This window comes from Macaca mulatta, chromosome 18 (genome assembly GCF_049350105.2).
Source record: "Macaca mulatta isolate MMU2019108-1 chromosome 18, T2T-MMU8v2.0, whole genome shotgun sequence".
NCBI classification, from domain to species: Eukaryota; Metazoa; Chordata; class Mammalia; order Primates; family Cercopithecidae; genus Macaca; species Macaca mulatta.
Window position 1 is genome coordinate 18541107 of NC_133423.1, and position 19007 is coordinate 18560113.

The 19007-nt window shown below is 44.1% G+C and overlaps 1 protein-coding gene across 4 annotated transcripts in view; it reads right to left on the reverse strand.

The window, feature by feature from the left end:
• Positions 1-19007, reverse strand: part of TNFRSF11A (TNF receptor superfamily member 11a) — a 63706-nt gene that overhangs the window by 35003 nt on the left and 9696 nt on the right. For all 4 annotated transcript variants that reach the window (XM_077975108.1, XM_028837803.2, XM_077975107.1 and 1 more), the window contains exons 2-3: positions 5078-5159; positions 3392-3517 (exon numbers count right to left, since the gene is read on the reverse strand). In XM_077975108.1, coding sequence (XP_077831234.1) covers positions 3392-3517; positions 5078-5159 — 208 coding nt within the window. The remainder of the gene's footprint in view (positions 1-3391; positions 3518-5077; positions 5160-19007) is intronic.

Below are 19007 nucleotides of genomic sequence, written 5' to 3' on the forward strand. Positions count from 1 at the left end.
TGCCTTATGGAGAAAATAACTGTTAGAGAAGCTTTGCTCAGGCATGAATGACAGTGCTGTTGGTCATGAGTGCAATGTTAATGAATCAACAACATGTATCAAATAAGGTGTCTTTAAACAGAAACACACATGAAACAAGGTTATGTGGTGATCAGTCTGTGACGGTGTGACTGGAGGCTTGCAGGAACCTCACCCTGTAATCCACTAGGACTAATGGCTCAGGATTTGCTAATTCAGCATTCCTGGTGACTTTACAGAACACAGCTACCGTGCATAACCAGAGTCAACTGCACGTATGTGCATGACCCCGCCCCCCAACATGATACAAACCAATAACATGATTTAAAACAGACCTTGTACCCTTCTAGGGCTCCTTCTCACCTGGATTGTCCAAACAGCCCCTGCACCTTATATTCCTGAATACTTACAGGAATTCCAAGGGAAAAACAAGCAAACAAACCAGAAACGCTCTGTCTCTTATTGTCTCAAGTTATAGCCCGTAGGGAGGGGACATTTCCTATTTCCAATCTTTATAGACCCAAGCTTAGTGACCCTGGAGAAGTCCCCCCATCTCCTGCAGTGCCCACTCTTCCAAGTCCCCAGTCAGCTCTGCAACATCAAGGTCAATACTCAGAAACATGTCCACAATGCATGGGAATGTCCACAGACACATGCCACTTCTCTGGAAAATTCCAGCTACTCCTAGGATCCCATCTGAATGTAAGCCTGGGTTGTGATGAATAATTTTGACATAATTTAAAGTATTGTATGTAATGTACCAGATTTTTGGCTTTAATCAACTTTGGCAGTAGACAGAATGAATCTTTATTTCCAAGAGACAGCAATGAGTCAAGGTCATTACTAAGCAGTAGGAAATTAAAAAGGCTTGATCAGATGCTTCTGCTCAGTGGAGTTTCCATGTTACCTTCCCCAGCCAAAATCTGCCAGCTGTCTCCAGCATATTAGAAAAATTGTGGTGTTCAAAGAAACACTTATTCTCTAATTCTGTCCACTGGGGAAAAAACTTCTATACACAAGGATCAATCCAGTAGTGAGTCTTCTCTAGAATCCAGACTGAGGTCACTAAATACAATGTTCCTCTAAAAACAATCAGGAATCCTTAGAGAAACATCTGATTATAGTTTAAGACAAGAATTATGCAAGCTAAGCATGGAAGCAATAGATGCCTGGGCTGTATCAAAACACCTGGGGCCACCTCATCGAAGTGTGACAATCTAAGCACCATTACAACCAGTTACTGCAGGCAGGGGACCGTGGCTCACACCTGTAATCCCAGCACTTTGGGAGGCCTAAGCAGAGGGATCACTTGAGGTCAGGAGTTCAGGAAGAGCCTGGCCACACGGTGAAATGCCCTCTCTACTAAAAAATACAAATGTTATCAGGGCATGGTGGCACATGCCTGTCATCCCAGCTACTTGGGAGGCCAAGGCAGGAGAATCGTTTGAACCTGGGAGGCCAAGGTTGCCGTGGGCCAAAATTGTGCCACTGCACTCCAGCCTGGGCGACAGAGCAAGACTCAAAAACAAACAAACAAACAATAACTGCAATAGACTGAAACTGAAACACCTCAAATACCTCCATAATATAAGTCCTTGGAAGAATGCTGGATGATTAAGATATTGTTTTGCAAAGTGATAAGGTTAAAAGCATTTATTCTATCTTTTCTATATGTACTGCACTGCAGGATAAATGCTTGTAACTTTATCAATAAATAGTTGATGAGGGAAGTTTATCTTCATAAAGTATGTCAGCTAATAAATGAAAAAGAAATGAGAGAATCAGAACATCACCTTTCTGCAGCCCCTAATGGAAACAAATCTAAACCATGACCATCAGCAGCTGCTAATGTTAGAAAGAGGAAGGCTCAGCTATTACATGGTTCCAGTATTCTATGTGTGAACTATATTATATATGAAGTTTGCCACAAACAAAACAAAAAACAAAGCAGAATCTGACCGGCCTTCTAGGTCTAAGAACCAATTTATAAGACATTGATCTAACAACCAATTTATAAGAAGGGGTCAGGCCTGTAATCCCAGCACTTTGGGAGGCCGAGGTGGATGCATCACTTGAGGTCAGGAGTTTGAGACCAGCCTGGCCAACACAGCAAAACCTCATCTCTACTAAAAATACAAAAATTAGCCAGGCATGGTGGCACATGCCTGTAATCCCAGCTACTGGGGAGGCTGAGGCGGGAGAATAGCTTAAATCCAGGAGGGGATGGTTGCAGTGAGCCGAGATTGTGCCACTGCACTCCAGCCTGGGTGACAGAGAAAGACTCCATCTCAAAAAAAAAAAAAAAAAAAAAAAAAAAAAAAAAAAGAAAAGAAGAGAAATATAAGGGACAGAAGAATACATTAAATGATACCAAGGGAATGCAACCAACAAAATCTGGCCTGTGGAATCTCCACAGAACTAACGTCATGGCTTCTTCAACAAATGAGCTCAATGGAAAAAGGAAAGAAGAGAGAGAAAGGAACCTGTGTCTCTTAAGAGAATTAAGAGACATGTTTTGCTCCTGATTCCTTCAAATAAACTATACTTTAAAAAACATTCCAGGCAAAAAACTTAAGGCAGTCTGGTAAGGAGATGAAACTGTGTTAATAAAATATTTATAGTTTAGGAAAAAGGTCAAGAGTAGACCTGGTTTTGAGTCCTGCTTCACATGTGTTAACCTTGGAGAAGTTATTCAACCTCTCTGAATCTGTTTCTCAATCTTTAAAGGGGATAGGCCGGGCGCGGTGGCTCACGCCTGTAATCCCAGCACTTTGGGAGGCCGAGGCAGGCTCATCATGAGGTCAGGATATTGAGACCATCCTGGCTAACACAGTGAAACCCGTCTCTACTAAAAGCACAAAAAATTAGCCGGGCATGGTGGGGAGCGCCTATAGTCCCAGCTACTCAGGAGGCTGAGGCAGGAGAATGGCGTGAACCTGGGAGGTGGAGCTTGCAGTGAGCTGAGATTGCGCCACTGCACTCCAGCCTGGGCAACAGAGCAAGACTCTGTCTCAAATAAATAAATAAATAAATAAATAAATAAAATAAAATAAAAGGGATAAGTATGGCTACCTACAGGGTTTGGAGGAGGATTAAACCACACAAAATAGGTGGGAACATTATGGAAACATTATGTCAAGTCTATGATGTGTCCCATGATTAAATGGCAACATAAATATATTCCAGAACAAATGTTCTAAATGAAGAATTTTAACACAGGCCTTGGGGATTTAAAATGCATCTTTCTTGGGATCTGTAGTCACAACTTCCTTCCATGTTCCTGAAATGAAACATTATCGGTTGCCTCTAAAAATGTTTCTACAGAAAAAGAGGTCTGAGGTTTCTACACTTCACACTGACACGACAGGCTCACCTGTATCACAAACTTTATGCAGCAAGCATTTATCTTCTTCATTCCAGGTATCCAAGTATTCATCCGGGCCACAGGGCAGACATACACTGTCAGAGGTAGTAGTGCATTTAGAAGACATGTACTTTCCTTTAAAAAATAAAGGGGAAAAATACAACCATCAAAAACCCAAACCATAACAGCAACACAAAGCAAATCAGCAACAAAAATCGCACCCATCTATGGGACCAGTAACCATTGGTGCCCATGATCCCAGGACACCCCCCAAAGACGACATGACACAGGAGAAGAGGCCACAGTGCACAGTGACTGCAGCACCCTGGGCTCCTTGGGCCACTCAGCTGGCTGAAATAACCCCACCTGGGTCTGCTGAGCCTGTGGTCACAGCAGTTTCTTAATTCTTCTTAAGTAAAAAGTCAACCACCCTCTGCACCCAGAAAGTCTGCTAAGGAACAGAATGATGGGCCAGGCACGGTGGCTCACACCTGTAATCCCAGCACTTCGGGAGGCGGATCACCTGAGGCCAGAAATTTGAGACTAGCCTGGCCAACATGGTGAAATCTCGTCTCTACTGAAAATACAAAAATCAGCTGGGCGTGGTGGCAGGTGACTGTAGTACCAGCTACTTGGGAGGCTGAGGCAGGAGAATTGCTGCTGCCTCAACCTCTGGGAGACGGAGGTTGCAGTGAGCTGAAATCACGCCACTGCACTCCAGCCTGGGCAACAGAGCAAGACACCGTCTCAAAAAGAAAAAGGGAAAAAAAAAAAAAAAGGAATAGAATGATGATTTTAAAATGGGCCGCAGAACTTGAAAGATTCCCCGGAGCCCACTCAGGGAATAAGGGGGGTAGGCAAGAGAAACTGCATCACCCATCCCCTCTCCCCTCTGCCTTCCATCTGGATAGGCAACTTCTTATTAACTTCTTTTTGTTAACTTCTTCTACACTTACTACCGGCTCATGGTTAGCTTCGTTTGACCAAGTGTCACGCTGCGCCCCACCCACCTACCCAACACACACTTGACAATCACTGGATCTTGGTTCTGCACATCCAAGAAATAACTGTAGCTGAAATATCCAAAATATCTTGTTATAAGGAAACCCACCTTCCCCTCCCCGCATGACGAGAGCGCGGGCCCCGTGGACTGTGGCTTTCACTGGGGCTGCAGACATTCAGCCACACCTGCTGGCAGAGCGACTTGGGGTAGGTGGTAGCCAGTCCACCTTCTGCTCCTCAACAGGTGTACGGAAAAAGGTACGACAAGGGTTTAGGCAATTTTTAGCAGCCACAATTCCAGTATGGTTATTCCAAAATAAAATTTCCGTGAAAACAATTTTAAATAAGAGCTGCATTTCACATTTTGAGAGTTTGACTCATAAAGTGCTAAAATATTAGTTTTAAAAAACTTCTTGCCATCTCAAGAAATAGGGTTTTAGAAAATTGTGTTTCAGCCCAAATTAAGCAACAGCTTTTAAAGTTGTTTGTTTTTTTTTCAAAAGGGATTTTAAAATCCCTTCCAATCTCTATTGAGAGAAAGATTTTTGTCTTCAGAGTGACAGACATTACCACCTGCCACTACCATAATGCATCTATCCAATTTCTTGTTTCATCTGGCAGCCAGAAAAAATAACAACGAAAGCCTCACCCACTTTTGAGGGGCAATGCAAGGTGGCTCAGAAGCAGCTGTACCTGGTTCACATTTGTTACAGCACCGTCCCAGATGCTCATAATGCCGCTCACTGGTACAGGGAGGAGCGATCTGCAGAGCCACCTGAAAAGAACACCGAAGTCAGGCAGAGAGTCCACACAGCCCTTTCTGGATAAAACTAGGTAAAACAAAAAGTGAATCACCAAATTACTTTTTTTGTTGTTGTTGAGATGGAGTTTTGCTCTTGTTGCCCAGGCTGGAGTGCAATGGCGTGATCTCAGTTCACCACAACCTCTACCTCCCGGGTTCAAGTCATTCTCCTACTTTTGCCTCCTAAGTAGCTGAGAGTTGAGATTACAGGTTTTTTGTTTGTTTGTTTTTTTGTTTTGTTTTGTTTTTTGTTTTAGACAGAGTCTTGCTCTATTGCCCAGGCTGGACTGCAATGGCACAACCTCACCGCACTGCAACCTCTGCTTCCCAGGTTCAGGCAATTCTCCTGCCTCAGCCTCCCAAGTAGCTGGGACTATAGCCATGCACCAGCTAATCTTTGTATTTTTAGTAGGGATGGGGTTTCACCATGTCGGCCCCTTGAACTCCTGACCTCAGGTGATACACCTACCTCAGCCTCCCAAAGTGCTGGGATTACACTACCTTTTAACATGTTAAACACTCAGAGAATTTTAAAAAGCCGAGAAAGTAAGGTGTTGTAGGGGCTTCCTGGGCTCCGCCCTCACTACCTGTTGCCTGAAGGACCTGCGGGAGCTGTTTAAGCTTCCTCAGCCTCTGGTTCCCTTCTGGTTCAAAAGGGTATGATTCTAAGACAAATACCAATTTCTGAATCCGCCCATCTGAGTAAAACAAAAGAAAACAAAGCAGCCCAGGCGCCTGTAATCACCCAGATTCTTATCAGTTTGCCACAGAAAAGCTCTTTTCCTGATCAGCATTCTTGGTGTGAGCAAAAAACAAACACTCCTGTTGAGAAGCAGTCATGTCAGAAACCGAAGAGTTGGGCTTAGCTGAACAGACATCTACGTATGCACGCCACACTTGAAATTCATGCAAGTTCCCTGCTTCATCCTCGAATACAGGGTCACAGACCTTCCCCTCAAGGGTCTTAGAATGGAATGAAACACATACCAGATGGGCCCTACCTCAGCAGTGGTGGGAAGGAAGCAGAAGCGGCCAGGAAGGCTTCCTAAGGGAGGTGGTAAGTAATCAGTCTTCCAAGATAAATAGAAATCAGCCAGACCAGGAAACAGAAACTGGCAGGTGGAGGTAGCGGGAGGAAGTAGGAAGACTTTGGACAATATGAACAGTTCGAACAGGGGCAATGAGGCCTGAAACAGCTCTTGGGTGGCAATAGGAGACCTTCAGTCCAGCTGGAGCCCAGTGTCACAAAGGCAGTCAGGGGAGGGCTTCATCTGCATATTAAAGTGCTCGGATGGAGGGCACAGAGATAACATGGCTTGGAAGAAGCCACGCGTCCTCAAAATAGCTCCATTACAGAAGGCAGCTTTATGAAGAAAGCACCAAACCCAGGAAAGCCCAGGGAGTGTGAGGCACACAGCTATCATGGACCTTTCTGACCTCACCCTGGCCAGCAAAGGGCTTATGAGGAGTCTGAGGTCGACGAGAAGGTCCCAGTGTGTTATTGGGGTGATGTATGCCAGGAAGGCTGTACTTGGACTTGCTTCCTGGGCCCTGCTGACACTCCCTGTGGACACCGGATAACACAGTTGGATGCTCCAGAGTCTTAGGGAAGCTGCATTGAGCCCAGCGGACCGAGGAAGAATTGCTTAAAAGAAACCACCATACCTCTCCCTTCTGAGGTGTTTTTCTCTGTTTTAGATGCCACCCTTCTCTGTCTCCCTCTGTGTGCAATGTACGTGCAAAGAAAGAGGCAAAGTGGTAAAACTGATGCGGCCACGCAAACTGGGTCAAAAAGGAGGATTCATCCGAGCCTAAGGATTCGTGAACATTGTTGCAATGCTGATGACAAGGGCAAACAGGATAAATACGAAGTTGGACTATATTTCAGATGACAAAGGGTATTAATTGCTTCTGATCCCTTAAGGGGGCAGCCACAGACTCAGTAAAATGAGCACATACTTTGTGTTATAGACACAGAAAGGTACATACTTTGTGTTATAGACACAGAAAGGTACTTTTTAGGGGAATTTGGTAAATGGGATATCCCTGAAGTAGCTGCTTAGGGGCACTGTCAAGATGTCACAGGCTGTGTCCCGGGCTCCAAGCCCTGGAGCCTGTTGGGTATACCTGACCTGAACATGTAGACAATTCACTCCATGTTTAGGAGTATGGCTGTGATTCATTCAACCCACCGATCCTCCAACCCAGGAGCTTTGCACCTCTTCAAAGAAACAAGGAAGTCACTGCTTCCACAAATGACCAGCTGTCCTAACTTTTAATTGATTTTCAAAGATATAAAATCCATTTCTCTCTCCTAAGCTTCTACCTCACTATGACTTTTCACCTGAATGTGACTCTTCCCCGCCTCACCAAAAAAAATTGAGATATAATTCACGGACCATAAAATTAAACCTTTTAAAGTATACTTACTGTTCAGTGGTTTTTAGCACTTTGGCAAGGTTGGACAACCATCACAGCTATCTAATTCCTGAAGATTTTCATCACCTCAAAACTGACATGTCTACTTGACAGAGCTATAGGATTACAGATCTTTGAAGCAGCAGCAGAAATTTTGCTGCTGGGAAAATTGCTATGGTCAGGCAGAAAGATATGCTTTTAATTTCATTTAGGGTCCAGCTTAAGCAGAAACCTACTTTGTTCTCTAGTTACATGATATACTTCGAAGTATACCTTCAAACCTTCAATATGGCAATAGACATACACCTTAAAAGGCAGCATAAGTACACATATTTAAGGGAATGTGGTTTGCAGGTAAAGAAATCTGGAAAACTAGATTGTTGGTTCATGCCGAAGACAAAGCATGCCTTTATTGTCCCTTTTTCTCTTCCTTTCTGGCTCTCTGCTTCCAACGTTCTTTCTCTCCACGTGCGGACCCTTTTCCTCCCCATACAGCCTGTAAAGCGTGCCCTGTGCTGGTCTCATTCTAATCTCATGCCCCAGTTCCAGCAACAAACCGCCTGGTGAGCGCTGTGCACTGCAGCCCCGTGCTTATAACTCTTAGGAAATCCAGTGCTTCTTTCACTCCAGCCTGTCTTGCTCTGCCAGGCACCTGAGGACTGACTGACTTGTCCCTCGATGCTGCAGGCCAGACTCCTGACACCCAGACTCTATCTTGAGTCCCACATGCTTGGGCTCAGTTTCCCATTAGACTGCCCTGGATCTGTTTCCTTATAGCAGTCTCCCTCTTCCTGGATGGCCTGTCAGGTTCATCCTCTGGGTGTCATTTGTGTGTGTGTGTGAATGAACAGGTGTCCCTGCCCCTCCCAGTCTGACCTCTCATTTTGCCTACAGTATTCTGGTTCTGATGTCTACCATTTCACCACTAACTGCCCTGCCAGCCAGCAGCTGGCAAGAGCCTGAAGATGGCTCCAGATCCTCTTGGCGGTGGCCCCTCTGGGCTTCTGCCTTTCCCTTCCATCTGCCCAGAACTTCAGCCAGACTCTACCCTCCAAGACTAAGCTCCCCACGGTTGCAAAGTGGTAGCTATTATTATTGGTAGCAGCCCTAGTAAAGCAATCATTTGATAAAAACATGTTCCTGCTTACGTGTTCTTAAGGAATCTCATAGGGAATGGGGGAATTTGGGCATAAGGCCCCAGATCTTCAGTTAATAGAGTGATTTTGTCAGCCACTTACAGTTGCCTCTTTTTCCCCAAGATGCAGCAAGGAAAAGCCTTTGATGACTGAGTTGAGATGTACAGGCTTTTATTTACTGAGATTTTTCTAGTTCACCTTTAAGACTGATAGAGTCAAAGCTTCGGAATCGCAGTTGTCTTCATGAAGCAAATAAAGCATAAATACTTCAAAATTTTTATTTATTGCATAGGGAATATAGTCCCATGATACAAAATTTAAAACGAGCAACAGCTTGTTTAGGAAATTCTGTCCCACTCTCTCCCAGTCACTCTTCTCCATAGGTAACCCATGTTACCAGCCATTTTTTTGGGTGCATCCTTCTGGAGGTGAAAGGAGAATGAACTTGTGATCTAATCCAGGGCCTATTCTACATCACAGCAGCCTTGGGGGCTGGCTGGGATCAGGTTGCTCTCGTGTTTTGCAGAATATAATTTGACTTCTTAGAAGTCTTGTTGAGAAAAGCAGCCATGTATTGATAGAGTATAGTTCTTAATCAATAAGCTACAAATATTCTCTTTGGTCCACAGAATCTGTATCAACTAACCTATATTCTGACAGAACTCACCAGAATTAATAAGGAACATTAGAGTTTGTTTATAGCAAATATTCTCTGCACATACAGATTCTCCCTACAAATTCCTCGCTAAGTCTAAAAGAAGGAGTTAAAACAGCAAGATGATTTGACTTCTCTTGCTTCGCTCTCTTGTGTCTTTTTGTGTCTTCTACGCATTTGTTTCAGGACATACAGGCTGGTGTTTATCTTAACGGCTGATGGACTCTTCTAGAATAACCATGTCCACAGTCTGTGCAAGGCTTTGGGAGGGCGGAGGGAGATAATAAATTTGAAATTAAAAAATCCCTTTATAAAGCAATGTGGATTTATTTCCCAATGCAAAGCCATGTTGAGTCTAATTCTGAAAAACCATAAGCTGAAGAAACATAACATTTCTGCCAGTGGAGCCACAGAGACGAGCGGATCTGTATTTAGAATCCTGCAGGGAAGGTTGACTTAAATATTTATTTTCCATGCTGTTAACCCAATTGTCGTGCAAGTCATTATGGATACTAAAATTACTTCTTGCTCCACTGAAAATTCATGCTGACATCGAACAATGCAGAAAGAGGCTTGGCCCCTCTTGTCAAATCGAGATGAAAAGAACGTAACCTAGAAGAACAAATGAGGGATTTTCCATAGATTTTGTTTTATAAAATATCATCCATGACTATATTTCAGAATTTGGCTATAATTTCAGTAAGGATGGTATCACATTTCTGAACGTTACAGTAGAGTCGAAAGATGTGGTTTTTCATAAGAGAGAAACGATTAAATGTAAAAATAACACTTCACTTAACAGCCCTGCTGTCCCGGAAAAAAATATCCTTAAAGAAAGTCACTATTGAAACTGATCCTACCCAGAATAGAATAGAATACAAATAAATTACTAGCGACCTGTGTGCCCAAAACACTAAAAGAGCTTCTTTAAATAAGACAGTCTTACCCTAAGGAATTATTTCTCTTTGAAGAACTTTGTTTTAGAAGTAAATAAACAACAAACATACAAAAGGTAATATTAATACATCAGAGTAACCTACAAACAGATGCTGTTGGTTCTTGTCTGTTTCTTTGAATGTCTTTTTTTCTCAGCCAGCTGGGCTAACGGGCGAGCGAGAAGGTCTCAGTTTTTCTCCCGGTCACAAGTGTTTCCATTAATGAGTCAAAATATAGACCCTTTGAATTCAGATGTTCTGGGCGATCCTTTCTGGTCTGCCCCTTCTTTAGCTGCTTTCTCCAGCTAACTTTATCTCTATTTTATCCAGCTCTCTATTCTGGACATGGCACAGTCCTGTGCCTGTGAATGTAAGGAAAACGTCCCATCATGGAGATTCTCAGCAAAACATTCATAACCAGGAGTGGAAATGATGCAGGAATCATTTCCCAGAGACCAGATGGGGCGGATTCCTATTCAAAGAGTTAAATGACAAAGAAAAGAAAGTCTGATATGACAGAATCTAGGAATTTTTTTTTTTTTTTTTTTTTTTGAGACAGTCTTGCTCTGTCACCCAGGCTAGAGAGCAGTGGCATGATCATAGCTCACCGCAGCCTTGACCTCCCAGGCTCAAGAGATTCTACCGCCTCAGCCGCCCGAGTAGCTGGGACCACAGGTGCCCACCACCACGCTGGGCTAATTTTTGTATTTTTTGGTAGACACGGGGTTTCATCATGTTGCCCATGCTGGTCTTGAACCCCTTAGCTCAAGAGATTTGCCCACCTCAACCTCTCAAAGTGCTGGGATTACAGGCGTGAGACAGCACACCCAATCTGAATATGGGAATTTATGCAAAGCAGAGGTAAGGGCCGGGAGAACTCAGGTTGGAGGAGGAGACAAGGTACCTCGAGCACTGGTGACAAGAGTAAGAAGTAGCCTGGCCAGGCAGCCCCCAAGAACTGAGTGGGCTTCAGGGCAGGAGTTTTCTACCCAAGGCAGCCCTCGAAACTGGGCTTCCAGTTTGACCCGGAGAGAAGAATGCCTGATATTTCTTTAGTAAAACTGACTACGTTTCTAAAAAAAAAAAAGCCATTCTCAGCCTGAGTCTCCTCACCTGTACAATAGCGCTAGTAACTGTGCCCGTCCTGCAACACTGAGAGGCAGATGCGAGAATTTCTAAACATGATGTGGCACTGGCAAGTGGCCATATTGCACAAACACAAAGCTTCTGCCGGCCGGGCGCGGTGGCTCAAGCCTGTAATCCCAGCACTTTGGGAGGCCGAGACGGGCGGATCATGAGGTCAGGAGATCGAGACCATCCTGGCTAACACGGTGAAACCCCGTCTCTACTAAAAATACAAGAAAATTAGCCGGGAGAGGTGGCGGGCGCCTGTAGTCCCAGCTACTCGGGAGGCTGAGGCAGGAGAATGGCGTGAACCCGGGGGAGCGGAGCTTGCAGTGAGCGAGATCGCGCCACTGCACTCCAGCCTGGGGCACAGAGCAAGACTCCGCGTCAAAAAAAAAAAAAAAAAAAAAAAAAAAAAAAAGCTTCTGCCTCCTCAATTCAAAGCTGAAGACTTTTATAGTAGGCTGCTGGGAGAAGGGAGATGTAATCGCATCACAGCCCAGTGCAGTGGTCTGCATCCAGTAGAGGAGGGGTGTTCATGGGCGCAGCTGAATGGAATTCAGTGAAAGTATACATAACTTGCATCCAGTCATTCCCCGAGGGGAGAGAAGGAAAAGGGTGTCACTAGAAAGGGGGGAAATGATGGAAAAGATAAACTGGGTACCCAGAGACAAATTCTCAAGGCCTGACAATCTTCCCGCAGAAACCATCCTTGTGCACTTTTCACCTAATTATGACAAACCAAAGCTGCACAGCAGAGTATTTTAGCAGGACAACTAGGAAAAAATGCATGCTTTAAAAAAGCATGTTTGATTTCACAAAAAGAAGTCCTTTATCATGGGATTGGAAACTTGAGGCATCAATGCGAAATTGGCGATGAGTGGTCCGAGTCATTTCAGTGCCTTGCTGTCTGGGGGTTCAGTCAGCTTTTCGAGCCACACTTGGGTGAAGGCAGACACAGTTTACTCAGTCTGTCTGCTGATAAAGCTTCTGCCAGATTATATCTGTGATTTCTGTTAACTAGGACATAAATGAATTATGATTGAATGCCCTTCTAGACATTCTCATTTTAAATAAGCTCGGCAGATAGAATTTCAATCTTACAGATTCACAGAGAAAATACCAGGCATGTTTCTTTTGTACAAACCGGAACTTCACATTTCAAGCTTCAGAACAACATTGCATAGGCACCTACCAAGATGGTATGTTATAAAGAGACCACGAGGATAAAGGGGCAGTATTTTAGGATCCCCTGCTCACCCTGCTGGATCACCTGGCACAGCCCATGGGTGTGTTCACCCTACCTGGGAAACCTGTCAATCACGGAACACATTAAAAACTTGGAGGTCCTAAGTTACATCAGTCAGGTACATGGCCTAAGTCATAACAGAGGTAGATACAGAGAATCACAGGGTTTAACAGAAAATGCCCTGAGTGTTTAAAATATAATTCATGTCTAAGAAATATATTTTACACATAGCTCTTGAAATAAAAATTCTGCTGCCAAAACTTAGGCTCATATATTTTATGATTTGTAAAATATGAAAATATGTGTCTAGTTCATTGGAGAAGATCACGAAGAAATTATGACTGTCACAAACAATATTATAATTGATTAAAAAAAAAAAGTTTGGCACAGTGGCTCACGGCTGTAATCCCAGCATTTTGGGAGGCAGAAGTGGGAGGACTGCTTGAGCTCAGGAGTTTGAGACCCTGTCTCTATAAAACTTTAAAAATTATCCAGGTGTGGTGGCGTGTGCCTGTGGTCCCAGCTATTCAGGAGGCTGAGGCAGGAGGATTGCTTGAGCCTAGGAGGTTGAGGCTGCAGTGAGCAGTGATTGCAACACTGCACTCCAGCCTGGGTGACAGAGCGAGACCCTGTTTCAAAAAACCCAAAACAATTGATAAAGGATTTGGGAGTTTTTTCTGAGACAGATTCTCATTCTATCACCTAGGTTAGAGTGCAGTGGTGTGATCACCGCTCACTGTAGCCTTGACCTCCTGGGTTCAAGCAATCTTCCCATACTCAAGTGATCCTCCTGGGCTCATGCCATCTTCCCATACCAGCCCCCTGAGTAGCTGGGACTACAGGGCCTAGGGATTTGGGACATTCTAAAGTGCATTTTATGAATGTATATCTAGTGATAAAAAGTATTCAAAACTCCAACTTAAAGGGACTAATAACAGCCGGTCAGCTCCTACTGGTCTCACTGAAAATTACAAATACGAATCAGTCCTCTCCCCACACACATACTGTTCCCCACAAAAGGGGCTGAGTTCATATAATCACCGGGTAAGAGCGAGGCCAGTCATTCCTTTGCCTGGGTCATTCACCTTTATCTCAAAAAACAATTATTCTCCACAAGATATAGTTTGATGTAGTCAGAGTTTAACAGGAGGAAGTATCATTCTCTTTACGAAGTTCTGCTGTCATCACACCGCCAAAGGCATCTTTGCTGAGCTCTCTCCCATACCTGCATGAGGTCCTGGCTTGCCGCAGGACTGAAGGCAGGACCCGTCTCTGCCCTCTCACTGCTTTTAGTAAAGGGGGACACAGCCACATATAGAGAGGAAGGAAAACTGACCAGTCAGAGCCCCACACAGCAGTGCCAGAACTGAAGCACTGGAAAGATCCTCCCTGATTGTGGACGAGGAAGGAGAAACGCAACCCTGGACTCCGACTGGTGTCCACGTGTTCCTTGGCTTTGGATGGGCAGGGAAACAGGAGGAGATAGGGAAGGACTTCCAAGAGGAAGTGTACAAGCTGGGGAGGGTGAGGTTATGGGGCAGAGACAGAAGGATTTGAGAGGAGGGAGAGGACAGAGCAAATGGGAGACTCGGGCAGGTGCAGGCGGAGCAAATGGGGGACTGGGCAGGAATGTTCTGACAGTAGAAGGAAAAGGTGGGGGCTGCTTCAGGGCTTCCAGGAAAGGGCAGCTAGTCAGTGAGTTGCAGAAGGAAGGGAGGGTCTTTTTTTTAGCAGCACCATGAAACATATTGTAAAGACTGTTGGGATGAGAAAGCGCAAGAAGGTGCAAACTCGTTTTAGACAAGAACAGAGCCTGGGCTAGGATCTCATGGAGGAAACAGAGATGGAGACGAAAAGCGCAGGCAGGAGCAGACAGCAAAGTGGCAACTCTGGATGGCAAAATCTGCAGGAGGCCAGGAATGCAGCTCATTTCGGGAGGCAAGAAAGGGCTGTCTCCCACTGCCAAACACTGAATTTGGCTCTTTTTATGCCTGTCCTTTGAATGCCTTTTTAAAAAACTTTGGGGCAATTTAACATTTTTTATTGTGGAAAATAGATATAAAATTTGCCATTGTAATCATTTTAAAGTATGATTCAGTGGCATTAAGTAGCAACAATTGCCACTATCTATTTCCAGAACATTCTCATCACCCCAAATAGAATCTCTGTAACCGTTAACTAGTAACTCTCCATTCCCCCTCCCTCAAGCCCCTGGAAATCACCTTTCTACTGTCTGTCTCTGGGTCCGACCACTCTCTTTACCTCATATAATTGGAACCACACAGTATTTTTCTCTTTGTGTCTGGTTAATTTCGCTTAGCATAATGTCTCCAAGGTTCACCCATATTGTATTATGTACCAGGACGCCATTCCTTTTTATGGCTGGATAATATTTCACCACATGTATAGACCACATCTTGTTTATCCATTCATCCATTGATGGACACTTAGATTGTTTCTACCTTTTGGCCACAGTGAATTATCCTGCAGTGAACACTGGCACACAGGTATCTGAGTCCCTGTTTTCAGTTCTTTTTGGTCTATACCTGGGAATCCTATGGTAATTCTACGTTTAGCTTTTCGAGGCACCCACCTCTCAACTGTTTCCTGCAGGGGCGGCAGCATTGTACATTCCCACCAGCACTGCATGAGGGTTCCAGCTTCTCCACGTCTTCAACAACACATGTTATTTTCTGGTTTTGTTTGGGTTTTGGTTTTTAAAATAATAGCCATCCTGGTGTGTGTGAAGCCGTATCTCTTTGTGGTTCTAGTTTGCATTTTCCTATTGACGAACGACGTGGAGCATCTTTTCTTGTGCTTCTTGGCCACCTGTGTATCTTCCCTGGAGAAATGTCTATTCAAGTCCTTTGCCCGTTTTTATAGGGTAATTTAATTTTGCCTAGTTCTGTTCACAGAATTTGATTTAGCTCACAACCTAAAAGTCGACCAATTAGATATACATTCATTTATTCCTCAATTAAGTGAACACATACTATGTGCCAGGGACAATTTCAGATCCTCTGGATACAGGGGATAGATACTCAACCGAGAGAGTCCTGGCTTACAGTCCAGGGGAGAACAACAACTATAAGTAAACAGATAAGGAAATCTGGTTGCAACAACTGTCATGAAAAAAATGAAACAATCTATGTAAGGTGATGGTATGATTATAGGAAGCCTCTTTGAGAAGATGACATTTGAGTGGAGTCCTGCTTAAAGCCAGGGGACAAGCCAAATTTACAGCACATGCCAGGAGGAGGATTACAGGTAGACATATTTGCCAAGGCCCTTGGAAGGAGTGTGCATGGCTTGATGGAGAAACAGCAAGATAGCCCATGTGACTAAGCGCAGTGCAAGGTGGGTAGGGTATAAGGTCACATAACTGATTACTAATTTATACACATTGTGAGTTTATATATAGCCATACTGGCAGGATTGTGTGGTATTGATCATATTGGACATTGCCATTACTCCATAAAGGTTTAAATACTAGGCACTTCATGCTATTTTCATTAGCAGGCAGGAATTACCACCTTTGCCACTAGATTTTTAAAACATATGTTATTAATTGTGATAAAATACACATAACATAAAAATCTGCCATCTTAACCATTTTGTCACAAGTTCTTTTTTTGGAATATATAGTATGCAGAGAAAAAAAAATCTAACTTAGGTCAGGTTTGATTAAAAAACAAAAAAACCTTAAAAATATAGGGTAACTGTGATTAGAAGTCCTGACATATTCACCATTCTGATTTAGCAAACTTTGCACAATTGACTTTATATACCATCTTGAAAGTTGCTTGTTATCCATCAGCATTTCCCCCGCACCCCCCCCACCCCGCCCTCCGCCGACCACCTTGATTCCAGATGTGCTTCTTAAAGGAAACAAAGCGCACAGCACTGACTCAGGCGCCCATCAAAGGTCTGTTGATTTTTACTCAGCCCTCTGCCTTACTCCCCTCACAATGCATTTATTATCTCTGCTCCTTGAAAAGAAAACATACGGCCCAAGGGAAAATGAAGAAACAAGCTTGCATTTCAAAACTTGAATTGCAAGTTTCTTTGTCTTCCAGAGAGATAAGAGTGAAGAGTCTGCAGCCCTGGGCTACCTGGAATCCGAGGGCAAGGCCCGTTCTTTCCTCAATACAGTAATTAGAATGGCTTTGACTTGTCCTTATGTTCCCATGCACCCCTATTTCCACAGGCTCCAGTGAATGCCCCTTTATTCTCCCAGTGTGAAAGTCTTTTTAAATTGTCATTCTTGTTTTTTTTTTTTGTTTTTAACTTTGTATTCATTTCAGATAAGAACTGCTTTCTCTTCTTTTCTGTAGTAGAAGCCAGCAAGCCCTGTGTCACTTCTGAGAGTGCAGCCGGCTGGAGACCATGTCCCTCTCGGCTCTGCCTCCATGCTGGGGGTGCACGAACTGCTCAGGCCAGAAGTCCCCAAAGTGACTGAAGGAGGAAGTATTCCCCTTACCTGCCGCCCTCCCTTCCTTCACTGCCCAGCCTTCAGGGTGAAATCCAGTGCTTCTCCAATGTGCACAGAATAACCTGAAAATTTTATTAAAATGCAGGTTCTGATTCACTGGGTCTGGAACAGAGCCTGAGACTGTATGCCTAACAAGCTCCCAGGCAATGTCAATGCTGGTCTCTGAGGAGCAAGGCTAGAGATTTTATTGAAAACCAAAAGCCAGGACTTTCTCCTATTCCCAAACACTGCACAGTCATATCTGACTATACAATAGACATTGAGAACCACCTCTTCCATCCCTGGATACCTTTTATCTATTTATCTATTGATGAATGGGGGCAGAGGAAGAACTGGCCCTAGTGAAATATCTACTATGTGCCAGGCACTGTGCTTGGAAACCTGACTTCCCTTCTCTTCCAGCATCCTCCCAAGAGAGATTAATCAACTTGCTGAGATGGCTGGTGATAAGGAGATTGGAACAGTGCTAGGCATGTAGCAAATATTTAAATACTTGATAAATTAATGAATAAATTTTCCCAAAAGACCACTGTTAACCTCAAAACTTCCCTTTACAGAAGACTGTAAAATTTCCTTCTAGCACTGAATCAAATTCACACTCTCAAGCACGCACTTGGAAAGACTCCACTAATTTGGGACAAAATCCGAGATACCCTGGGGGAAGGGGGTCGCAAAATCAAGATTAGCAATCTTTCTGGGCTGGAACTCTCCTTTCTAATAAGGACTGAACACGGGGCTGCCTAACAGGAGATACAGCTACTTCAGCCTCTTTGTGCCCATCACTTATGCCAGGAAATGGAGAGCCTCCCACGAGGCCTCTTCTGTGTGACCTTACCCCTTGGGTGCAGAGGAGTGGGTACCCACCGCCTTGAGTCCCCTTACCTATAAGGACTGCCCCACACAGTTAAGATGATTGGTTATGCATTCTGATGCTTTGGTCATTTGCAATTTTACATAGAAATCGGACCCCAGACCAGGCGCGGTGGCTCACGCCTGTAATCCCAGCACTTTGGGAGGCCAAGGCAGGTGGATCACCTGAGGTTAGGAGTTCGAGACCTGACTGGCCAATATGGTAAAACCCTGTCTGTACTAAAAATACAAAAAAAAATTTAGCCAAATGTGGTGGTAGGCGCCTCTAATCCCAGCTACTTTGGAGGCTGAGGCAGGAGAATTGCTTGAACCCGAGAAGCGAGGCTGCAGTGAGCTGAGATCGCGCCACTGTGCTCCAGCCTGGGTGACAAAAAAAAAAAAAAAAGAAAAAAGAAAAAAGAAAAAAAAAATCCGACCCCAGTGGCTTGGTCACAGGGACCCCCAACTGGACACAACTGGAGCACAGAAACTGCAGCCTATTAGAAAGGGGCGATTTTTCACTTTTAAACCTTGTGACCCACAGAAATTAATAGGTTAAGGCTTAAGACAGAGGTTCCAGCTGTCTTTTCACTGAATTTAACTGCCCCCTCGATCTCACAGTCCATCGTCATAGGTTTTGGGGTCTGCTGCTAGATTTCTGGCCATCGTGCATTAGTAACACCATGTTGTCATTCTCCCCCTAAACCCTGCTAGTGTCTCCTGATCTCACACCAAGTAAAAGCTTGAGACTGACCGTGACCTAGAGGCCATGTATGTTCTGACCCTCTTTCTTATTTGAGCTTTTGTCTTACTACTTAGAAAGTGGCTTTTAAGGGATCAAAAAATGTTAGTAATAGAAAATGATTTTGATTGGTTCCACAGTAGAGATATGTCAAAAGAAGAGCCTAGGTTATTCTCACCAAGGGAAGAGTCCCCAGATTAGCTATAATTATAGTAAGACA